The sequence below is a fragment of the Lolium rigidum genome, chromosome 1, assembly GCF_022539505.1.
Source record: "Lolium rigidum isolate FL_2022 chromosome 1, APGP_CSIRO_Lrig_0.1, whole genome shotgun sequence".
NCBI lineage: Eukaryota > Viridiplantae > Streptophyta > Magnoliopsida > Poales > Poaceae > Lolium > Lolium rigidum.
In genome coordinates, this window is record NC_061508.1 from 66,871,255 (window position 1) to 66,882,876 (window position 11,622).

The 11,622-nt window shown below is 45.9% G+C and overlaps 1 protein-coding gene across 1 annotated transcript; it reads left to right on the top strand.

The window, feature by feature from the left end:
- Positions 1–3,020: 3,020 nt before the first annotated feature.
- On the top strand, positions 3,021–10,943 carry LOC124674885 (pyruvate dehydrogenase E1 component subunit alpha-2, mitochondrial-like). Its single transcript, XM_047210941.1, has 8 exons — positions 3,021–3,705; positions 3,774–3,853; positions 3,971–4,048; positions 4,905–5,000; positions 5,110–5,181; positions 5,280–5,333; positions 5,429–5,494; positions 10,577–10,943. The coding sequence occupies exons 1-8, from the start codon at positions 3,021–3,023 to the stop codon at positions 10,619–10,621; spliced, it is 1,176 nt and encodes a 391-aa protein (XP_047066897.1). The 3' UTR covers positions 10,622–10,943.
- The last annotated feature ends 679 nt before the right edge of the window (positions 10,944–11,622 follow it).

Here is an 11,622-nt window from a genome sequence, read left to right on the forward strand (position 1 = left end):
CCTTATAGTTAGGTGGGTGATTTGGACTTCTTTCGAGTTAGTTCACACCGAATTGTGGTCGAATTGGAGGTAGCTGCTGAGCTACGTTTCAGAGGGAGGGCGAGCTTGTTCCTCTGGTTCGGCGGGGGATGTGCTGATTAGCCGGGTAGGCGTGTGCCTCCCCATCAACGCGTGCCTCCCGGAGCGGTGACCGGTGTCTAAGCTTGATGAATATTTTGATAAAAAATTAATGAATATTTTACAATGCGTCGAGTTCTTCGCTGCATGGAGCTGTGGCGACGATGGTGCCAAACTCCTTGTTCATGCTCTGTTTCTTTGACGCTGATTGTACAACTTTAACTTTGTTTTTATGGTGATGACCCAAGCGTTAGGCTGCAAATCAGTGATTAGATTAGTCATAGTAGGAAGTAACATAAATTAGTAATATAACCAAAGTAGTACTATTATAGTAGTAGATGATTTTATGGAGTTAATTACTGCCTTTGTTTCAAAGAACAAGGCGCATGCCTATTCAAACTTTGACCATAAAAATTATGCAAAAAAATCTTGATAATATTATATATAATTAATATCGTTGGATTCGTATTAAAAAGTATTTTTTAATAATGTTAATTTCATACAAATATTTTTTATATATTTAAAGTAATTTTTAGAAAAGAAAGCACGAAAACGAGAACATCTTATTATTTAAAACGGAGGGAGTAGTTTGTAGACTTATTGTATCCTGTGAACTGTGATGTTACTCTCTTCTCATTAACTTGTTGCCACATCATCAAATTTATTGAGTTAAACACTAAATTACTATGAAAGTTACTTGCACTATCTAACTCTTAGATTGATCGGTATATTTTTTTCGATAAATGATGCTTTATTACTTTTGGGAAGCAATTACATCCAGCCTCTGCATAACCAGGATGCACACAGCCGTTCAAGTGTATGGATTCAAAGTATATAAAAACTAGGCGAAATACATATCGAAACGATGAATCATATGACGCCTAGGGTGAGGGTGGCGCTGCAATCCGTAGACTATGCTGCCATCCATGTAGGGAAAAAATATCCCTCGCCGTAGCCTCCAACCGTGTACAGACCTCCGTAAATAGGTCTCGGTTCTCCACTCGTCGAAGAGGTAACCACGAACGGAGAATACCTGTACATCTGTAGATGACCTGTAACAAAGAACAATTTTTATCGTTAAAAATCTTGTCATTTCTACTTAGCCAAAGCGCCAGATAACTGCTAGCGCCCCCACCCTAAGAAGCAACTTAAACCTTGAATCGATAACGTGAAGCCAGTTGCAAAAGACATTGGCCACACTAGTCGGGGGATACAGGGTAGACGCTACTTGGATGACTGACCATATAGATCTCGCGAAATGCCACTGGAAAAAAGGTGTTTAATGGTTTCATCATGATGACAGAAAACACACCGTGAACTTCTGTGCCAATTCCGCTTAACAAGATTATCTTTGGTAAGAATAACTCCTCGACGAAGGTACCATTCAATTTTTTTAATTTTTAATGGTATCTTCATCTTCCAGATTTTCTTATTATTATCAACTGATATATCAGAATGAAGGATCGCATTGTATAAAGATTTGACTGAGAAAGTGCCATCTACATGAAGATTCTATCTAAATTCGTCCGGTTCAGGCGATAGGTGAATATCTCCCAGCCGGTGAATTAGAGCATTCCATGCCAATAGCCTTTGTCCAAGCAAAACCCGTCTGAACGTCACATTCGGGGGTGAGGTAGCATTACTGTGGCAATGGTATCACCTTTGCGACGAACAATACTATACAAAGCAGGATACTGTTCACTTAAGGAAGCATTGTCTAACCAAACATCTTCCCAGAAACGTATCTGTTCTCCATTTTTAATCGAGAAAGTACCATGGCGAAAGAAGATATTCTTTGTCGCATGAGTCCAACCCAGAAGTGAGAATCCCCAGGTTTCCAAACCTCTTGGGATAACGTCTTCGAGCCAATATACTTTCTCCGAAGGATAGTTTGCCATATCCCATCCTCGGTAAGAAGCTTAAAAAGCCATTTACCCAGCAGAGCTGAATTCTTGACCTCCAGGTCGTGAACTCCAAGTCCGCTTTGATCTTTGGGACTACAAACTATACTCCATTTCACCAGTCAGTATTTCTTTTTCTCGCTGTCCCCTTGCCAAAAGAATCTGGATCGATAATAATCGAGTTTATGAAGAATTTCTTTTGGCAACAGTATACAGTACCATATTTGTGAGTACCGAATTAATGAGTACCAATCTTCCTCCCAGGGACAACAATTTACCCTTCCAACTACTAAGACGTTTTTGTAATTTTTCTTCCATAATTTTCCATTCAGCAATTGTAAGTCTCCGATAATGAATTGGAATACCCAAATAGCGAATAGAAAATTGGCTTTACCCACAATCAAACAACTATGTATATAGAGTCATATCATTTTGGGCATCGCTGTAACAGAAATGTCAAAACCTTAGTACAAGTGCTTTTTTTTTCATACTTTTTGTCTAGCAACAGCCAAATGATGCGACGACAGGTGTTTGCAGCTTGAGAGCGACCGAGAACGACCATGTGTCGCTCTTGGAACTCTCTGGTCGCTTTATCGGCGGGACACCTGTGCAGTTCCGTTGGTTTCTTTAGTCCCTGCTAAAGCGTCGCGACTCACGGGCATCCGTTTGATTCTTCCGAAAGTCGAAGAACCGTCAGAAACGAAATGATCAAGTGAAGTTGATCCGGCGCGCTGCCTGTATGTACCTGTCGGCGCAAAGTCGTGCCGTCGGACGGAGAAAATAAAACGCCAAGTTGTTTGGCGCCACGGCACCACAGGACACGGCGCCTAGAAACCACACCACGCGGCGGCGCCACGCGCCCTGCCACCTCCCTCCCGTCTCCCCAACCACCTCCATCGGCACCACTCCGCAGCCTGCTCCAGTGTCCAGTCCAAGCTCGATCGCGGCAGCGCCTCCTTCCCCAGAGTCCAGACCGGGCGCCTCTGCCGTCGCCAACCCACCATGGCCGCGGCGATCCTCCGCCGCCTCAACCCCACCGCCGCGCAACGCGTGGCGCCGCTGCTACCCCTCGCACGAGCAGCCTCCGACTCGACCTCACCGCTCACCATCGAGACCTCCCTCCCCTTCTTCCCGCACAACATCGACCCGCCCTCCCGCACCGTCTCCACCACCCCCGCCGAGCTCCTCGCCACCTTCCGCACCATGGCGCTGATGCGGCGCGCCGAGATCGCCGCCGACTCGCTCTACAAGGCGAAGCTCATCCGGGGCTTCTGCCACCTCTACGACGGGCAGGAGGCGGTGGCCGTGGGCATGGAGGCGGCCATCACGCGCCGCGACGCCATCATCACCGCCTACCGCGACCACTGCCTCTACCTGGCCCGCGGGGGCACCCTCGTGGCCGCCTTCGCGGAGCTCATGGGCCGCGTCGACGGATGCTCCAGGGGCAAGGGCGGCTCCATGCACTTCTACAAGAAGGACGCCGGGTTCTTCGGCGGCCACGGCATCGTCGGCGCGCAGGTGCCGCTCGGGTGCGGCCTCGCCTTCGCGCAGAGGTACAGGAAGGAGGGGACTGTCACGTTTGATCTGTATGGGGATGGCGCTGCTAACCAGGGCCAGCTCTTTGAGGCGCTCAACATGGCCGCGCTCTGGAAGCTGCCCGTCATACTCGTCTGCGAGAACAACCACTGTGAGCTCTTCGGTCTACAGTTACAGGGTGTATGATTTGGACTGCTGTTAACTGTTTGATTTGTGCAGATGGGATGGGGACGGCCGAGTGGAGGGCCTCCAAGAGCGCGGCGTACTACACGCGCGGGGACTATGTGCCCGGGCTCAAGGTACATAGTTGGATCATCCTCCTCATCAGTTTCGCTCAGCTCACAGTTGATCTGCATAAGAAACATGAGAAATGCACAGCGTAATGCCGATGGTGTGATGGCTTGTGTTCGATGCAGGTTGATGGGATGGATTTCCTCGCGGTGAAACAGGCCTGTAAATTTGCCAAAGAACATGTTCTTGAGAATGGACCAATTGTAAGTATTCAGATAACGTGGACACTTCCTATCTGCAGATCCTCTGCATGTACGCCCTTTGGGGATTCCGTCAGTGATGGGTTGGGTCGGAATACCCTGCCTGTTGTTGGCTTATTTCTCATTGCTCTCTTGCATGGATTCAACACTAGATGGTTTTTTGATTCTTCATATATCTTTTCTCGTGCTAGCTTACTATTGGTTGCTGCCCTGCTTCAGCAATGCTATTCTTACTGGATTAAATGGTGAACTTCAGATACTGTTGAATGCTTTGCTGGCGCGTTAAGAGCAGCATGCCATTTTTTTAGAACTTCGGGAGGGGAATTCCCCTACCTAAATTTTATTAAAGGGAGCTAAGGCAGCACAACGTTTTACAAACCAGAAATTACAGGGAGGGCACAAAGGGGGACATCCAGGGAGGGTATTTACTATTTACAACACATGAAACAGAGAGGGGGTGAGATCAATCAGACCACTCTGAAAACCAAAGAGAGAGCTTGTCATCTTCATTCAGATATTGCTCACGTTGTAGTGTTGTTCAGTAAACTTCAGGAGGAGGACGTAGCCATGTCTTCTATTATCCTGATTTTAACAACTGAATCTCTTCTTCCTTTTCTGTTAAGTGCTTATTTTGCACCCGTGATCTTGTGTACTAAGAGAGTAATCAGTACTCGGTGTACTTTCAAGTTTCAAGTTTCTCAGTTACCCACAACACATATCATACATTAGATGTATATGGTGAAGTGTTCATTTTAGTTACACATGTGATCTCATAGGCTATACTAACTTTCCCCCATAGATTATACTCTTAATATAGCTACTGGATAACATGTTCTTGTGTATTCTCCTGGTGTTTCAGATTCTTGAGATGGACACATACAGATACCATGGCCATTCTATGTCAGATCCAGGCAGCACGTACCGCACTAGAGATGAGATTGCAGGAATAAGACAGGTTACGATCATTGTTTTTTTAGTGTCGCAGTTAACTCTATGCTTGAAATTCGCATGTTCACCGCCAACCAAAAGACTGACAATATTAGTTGTTTACCTTGATGTAACAGGAACGTGATCCGATTGAGCGGGTCAGAAAGCTGATACTGGCCCATGACTTGGCAACAGCCCAGGAGCTTAAGGTATGCATTGTAACTAGAAAAAACGGAGATACAAAGAAAATCGTAAGTACTGTAACTGAATATTCCTTTTCACCATGACAATCTATTCTCTCTTTTAGGACATGGAGAAGGAAATTAGGAAGGAAGTTGACACTGCAATTGCCAAAGCAAAGGTCTGAAATTCAGCTAGATGTCTTAGACGTCCTTCCATTTATTCGAAATAATAATGGTGCTTACGAGTGCCTCTTGCACAATTCAATACTTGCAGGAAAGCCCAATGCCTGACGAATCCGAGCTGTTCAAAAATGTGTATGTCAACGACTGCGGCCTGGAGGTATGCACATACCAAGGATGATATGGTTCAGTATTTTTCTTTGCATCTGTACAAATTTACAAAACCTAGTTCACTGAGACCATGTAAATCAAAATCCTATTCAAAAAATTGAAGTCACACTGACATTAACTGGACCTAGCCCTTGTAGTGTAGCTCGGTGTGATAGCATACTATCTGACGAGGGAACACCTCGGCAATGCCTACGTATTGTAGACTTGGGTTTCGGGAGAGAGCGACGATGGAGATTCCGGGGACGAGATTAGGCACACGACGTACCCAGCTTCGGGTCCCCTCGGTGGAGGATCCCTACGTGCTGCTAGCAATCCAGTATATGATCATATATGTGTTTACAGGGTGCCGCCGTAGGCGGAGCTATGCTGTCTATATTCTGTCTATATGTTGGTCCCTCTATTTCGGGTGCCCTGGCTAGCTTTATATATGAAACCAGCCTAGGGTTTTACAAGAGTCCTAGTCGACTACTTCCTCGGGTTGCCTTGTTGGGCCTTCTCCATATTTGGTCTTCTCCATATTGGGCCAAGCCAGGTATACTAATAATGGGTACCCGAAGGGTATGCCCATGTCAGTAGCCCCCGAGTTTATAGGGAAGTCGAAGACTTGCGTAGAAACTCCAATCATAACCATCTCCGAAGTCGAAGAAATACAAGGCGAGGTCCATGTCGTAGATCGTGTGTAGCGTAGATGATGTCGACGATTCTCGAAGTTATTTTTCTATCGGGTGCGCGACAGCGCTCCCGATGGGAGTAGCCCCCGAGTCTATGGGTAAGTGTTTGCACTTAGGCATAGACTCAAGTTGTACTACTCGATGAAAAACTTAACTATATTTCTGAAGGACTTGATGAAATCCATGTGCTCCCGATGGGAGTAGGCTCCACTCGAGTCGTAGAATCGAGTTGAGTCTACAAACCTGAATTGCCGTAGATGCTGTCGAAGTTATCTTTCTATCGGGTGCGCGACCAGCGCTCCCGATGGGAGTAGCCCCGAGGCTACAGCCAAGTGTTTGCACTTGGGTGTAGGCTCAACTTGCTTTTAATCGACTCCACAATTTTTCCTCTTTCTTGTATCTTATCGGGAGGGTGAACAATACTCTCGATAAGAGTAGCCCCGAGCCTATGGGCAGGTGCTTGCACTTAGGCATAGGCTCGAGTTGTACTACTCGATAAAGAACTTGGCGCAGCCCCTCTTTTTATCAACTCCAGGCCATTGCTATTTTTATTTGACATCCATATCTATATTGTACGGGGATAACGGTAGTTGGGGCTAGTTCATCCGACGGATCAGGTACTAGTTAAGCTGCTCTAGTGGCAATCCGCAAAAACCTACTTCAAGATCACGTCCCTGGACATGATCTCGGGATACTTGGTGTAAACTTCGACGAGTGCCGCTTAAGGTCTTACCATTCTGTCGAGTCCCAGTCATATTTTATCGGGTACCTAACGCGTCCGTTAGGATTTTTCTTCGTATCTGTTGATACGGATAAAAGTAGCAGAGCGCAGTCTTCGGCGATGCCACGCCCAACAGAACGGATCTGGGGTCTTACCTTCGCAAGTTTGCGGCATTCAGAAATTGATCGCAACTTTGGTGTTCTGAGAATATATTGTCGAGTGTCTTGTTCAGCTGATGCAATGATCCATTTTGCGGGTTCTTCTATATTTTTCTCTCGGGCTTGATGAGACAGCCGAATATATTGGTGCTTCTATATTGTCGTCAAGCACATCGCCGATGCTCTTGCTCAGAACAAATGACGAGTCAATGGACCCGAAGATTTGTCCATCCTCTTTTTTTTCTCCCCTTTTTTTTTCTACTCCTTTTTTTTTTTTTTTTTTTTTTTTGGTTTCTCCTTGATGATAATTTCGTCGAGTTCCTCCCTCAAGAAAATTTCTTCGGGTCCTCCTTGAGGACAATTCTTCGGGTCCTCTTTGAGGACAATTTCTTCGGCACCTCCTTGAGTATAATTCTTCTTCGGCACCTCCTTGAGGATAATTCTTCGGCACCTCCTTGAGTATAATTCTTCGGCACCTCCTTGAGGATAATTCTTCGGGTCCTCTTTGAAGATAATTCTTCGGCACCTCCTTGAGGATAATTCTTCGGGTCCTCTTTGAAGATAATTCTTCGGGTCCTCTTTGAAGATAATTTCGTCGGGACCTGTCCTTGAGGACAATTTCGTCGGGACCTGTCCTTTCTTTAAGACAATTTCGTCGAGTTCTCCCCGTAGACAATTTCGTCGGGTTCTCTCTTATATACTTTAAATTTTGCTTTCTCCTGCACAAATAAACAAACTTTTTCTATCTTTTCCTTGACTCTCTTTTTCGCATGCGGTGTTAGATGCTCAGATTCGATGATATGTAAAATGAATATATGCCGCGCAGCCCCCGAGCATCGAGTGCGGCGAAAGTAAATGATAATCAACTTTATGTGAAATAAAGGAACACTTAGCTTATTGGGCAAAACGGAGTCGATGCGCGATGAAAACTTCGAGTGCAGCGAAAAAGTCGAGCCGAAGTAAAAACCACCGAATTAACGAAAGTGTATGCCACTAAATTGTTGATGAAGAAATAGCCGAGCCCCCGAGCGCTGCTAGGGTGATGTCATGATTTTTGTTTAGACGCCGTGTCACAGTTGTTACTCGGGGCGAAGTCGTTGTCGAGCCCCCGAGTATTATCCGTGTCGCCGAAAGAAGGCCATTAAGGATGAAATACTGAAGATGAATCTGAGATGAAGGACTTGAGATCACTTCATATTAAACATTACACCATCAAATATGAATCATATATTAAAAATGAATCCGCCGATATCATAGAAGATGAATCCATTGACCCGAAGAACCCAGTAATAACCATAGAAGATGAATCCGCTGATATCATAGAGGATGAATCCATTGACCCGAAGAACCCAGTAATAATCATAGAAGATGAATCCATTGACCCGAAGGAAATAGTTCCAGTAATAACCATAGAAGATGAATCCATTGACCCGGAAACGCATCGGGTAATATTGTATAAGTGAACCAATAATAACCCAAAGAGAACCAATCCAATAATCCGAAGAAAAAATAAATCCACAGAGCCGAAGAATATAAAGCCACTAAGTTCAAGAAAATAATTCCACTGAGCTGAAGAAAATAATATCACTGAGCCGGAGAAGATATATCCAGAGCCGAAGAAAAGAAATTCACCAAGTAACCGAGTATATTTGTGATAACGAAGTAATGACGCAGCCCCAATTGTTTGGGTGAATTTATAGTAATGATGCAATGTTACAGCCCCCGAGTATTCTGGTGTGGCAAAAATAAATAATAATTGACTCTATGAAGAGGAACACTTAGCTTTTTTATCGGCTGCGACTGTGCCTGACCGGAAGTAGTCGATGTAGTCGCGTGGTGCTTGGTAGAAAGTAGTCGATGAAGAGCACCCAATCGATGTGGCGGATCCGTGCGGCATTTAACCGAAAATATTCGACGCGGTGGAAGTAGTCGGCACGGAGGAGAGAATCATCGTGTCCACGGCGGGCGAGTCCCCGAACGTGGCAAGTGCACAATGACAAAATAGGGTCGTCGAAGCAAAGTAGTCGAAGTTTGTTCTGATCTGCAATGATATTACGGCGCAAAAAATTCTGCGAGCAAATAATAGTACGAGCCAAAAAATATTTGACGAGATAAATTTTGCGAATAGTAATTAACTAGAAATATAGCACCTGATTGTTGTGTCGGATAAGGAATTCGTGACGACGGGTGTGCGATAGCGAGCCGCGGCTATTGATATTATAGAAGGCGGCGACCAGCTCTTGCCGGTTTGCTGTTTTGTTCTCTGAAATTTGATTTGAGAAATATGATCCAACGGATGAATTTAACTGGTAGCTAGTTCAACTCAAACGCCTGGGACATCAATTTAACCATCGGCTGGTTCGTTTTTCCCCTTTTCTTCTTCCAAAGCCGCATCAAGTAGAAGCTTCACGTGAAACATATCATTAACTTTCTTGGTACTTGTTCCGATACGCTGCTTCCACTTTCCTTTCTTTCAATTGCCTTTCCTTTTTAGCGAGATTTGACCCGGTTGTAGTTGCTTCTTCACGATTCTTTTCTTTGGACGGTCTTGAACTGGTTCTATCTCATGGCCGCCCCAGACTGAACAGTATATGTTGGCCGCACGATTCTTCTCTCTGGATACTGTCATGATTGTCGTGTCTCGATTTCTGTAACGCATTACGATGAAACTTTAACCGTTCCTGCCTCCGCAGATGATAAAGTCGACCGCTTCTTCTTCTTTTTTCTTTCGAAATTTCTTCTGGCGACGCTGCTTTTGGTGATCTGGTCCGTGTTTTTGGGAAACTGCTTCTTTGGCACGATGTAGAAAAATACTCCGATTGTAGCACGCTGCTGATGACGAAATTACGTGAAGAGGATGGATCGATCCGCGCTCGGGTGCGCCAAAAAAAAATCCGGATCAGGCCGCCGAACGTAGTAGTCAATGATGAACTCGAAAATTTTCTTTTCGGATGCGATCTAAACGTTGTTGGTGATGATGGATCCCGCCCGGATGACGAAATCCAGTCGTCGCGATTCCCACAGACGGCGCCAATTGACGAGGGAACACCTCGGCAATGCCTACGTATTGTAGACTTGGGTTTCGGGAGAGAGCGACGATGGAGATTCCGGGGACGAGATTAGGCACACGACGTACCCACCTTCGGGTCCCTCGGTGGAGGATCCCTACGTGCTTGCTAGCAATCCAAGTATATGATCATATATGTGTTTACGGGGTGCCGCCGTAGGCGAAGCTATGCTGTCTATATTCTGTCTATATGTTGGTCCCTCTATTTCGGGTGCCCTGGCTAGCTTTATATATGAAACCAGCCTAGGGTTTTACAAGAGTCCTAGTCGACTACTTCCTCGGGTTGCCTTGTTGGGCCTTCTCCATATTTGGTCTTCTCCATATTGGGCCAAGCCAGGTATACTAATAATGGGTACCCGAAGGGTATGCCCATGTCACTATCAGCTTTAAGTAAAATTCAGACTTGTGTCGGATAACCCATGTAATTACTGATTGCCTCTTTGCCATGATGCAGTCTTTTGGGGTGGACAGGAAGGTTGTGAGAACCGTTCTTCCTTAGGCTGGCAAGCGACAAGCCTGGCTATTTTGTACTAGTACGATGATACGTGCTGGGGAGGCATAATTCAGTCAGAACAAGGAGTCCTTGGTCGCACTGTCCGTTTTCTGCAGCTAAATAAATATGTATATAGAGATGCATCAACATTTGGAATCTTTACCGCATTGTATTGCAGTCATTTTCCAACTTCTTGTGGACGCCAGTTGAGGATGTGCACCTTAGCTTTTGGTGTTATCTTTTTATTAGGGCGTCTGTCGATTATCATGGTCGATGGTTCATGACAAAATGAGGCAGTGTACAATATGCAGTTGATTGTGTACTTTTTTTTGAAGATAAACGGGCATACATTCATCTGAGATAGTTCTCTATGGGCATGTGGATGGTTCATGACAAAATTAGAGCGTTCTCTATGGGCATGTGGATGGTTCATGACAAAATTAGAGCATCTCCAGCTGTCTCCCCGGCCGAGCCGCGTTTTCGTCTTCTCGTTTTCGTTCGGATTGGGCTTTCATCCATCCGGGGAGCCTAGGCCATCCCTGGCTTCCCGAAACCTGGTCAGGACGTCGGACGAAACAAAAACGCCGAAACGTCCAGCAGGCCCGTGTTGTCAGCGACAGAACTGGTTGTTTCCTCCATTAATTTAGTTTTCCCTCCAAAATGCGCCTCATAGAACCATTTTCCCCGCCGAATTTCGGAGGAGCTACCGCCATTCTCCCCTTTTATTGCAGCTCCTCCTCTTACCTTCCACCACCATGCCGCCGAAGAAGCTCGCCGATCCGCCGGGCTGGAAAAACGCGGAGTGGGCAGCGAATGTGGAGCGGCAGCGGAACGAAACTCGCGGCAGGGCGGAGAGGGAGAAGAAGTGTAACGCGAAAAGGGTGGCAGTGGTGGCGGACAAACAGGTGAGGCTGATCTTCATTAACTTCGGCCAGCCGCGCATTGGCCAATTTCCCGGGCCATGGCCGACCTAAGGTATGATTGACTCTCCTTCCACCATCTCGCCG

Coding starts and splice junctions, on each gene's coding strand:
- LOC124674885 (XM_047210941.1), top strand. CDS start 3,021: ATGGCCGCGGCGATCCTCCGCCGCCTCAACCCCACCGCCGCGCAACGC. Junction 3,854..3,970: donor ACTATGTGCCCGGGCTCAAG/GTACATAGTTGG, acceptor TGTTCGATGCAG/GTTGATGGGATGGATTTCCT. Junction 4,049..4,904: donor TTCTTGAGAATGGACCAATT/GTAAGTATTCAG, acceptor CTGGTGTTTCAG/ATTCTTGAGATGGACACATA.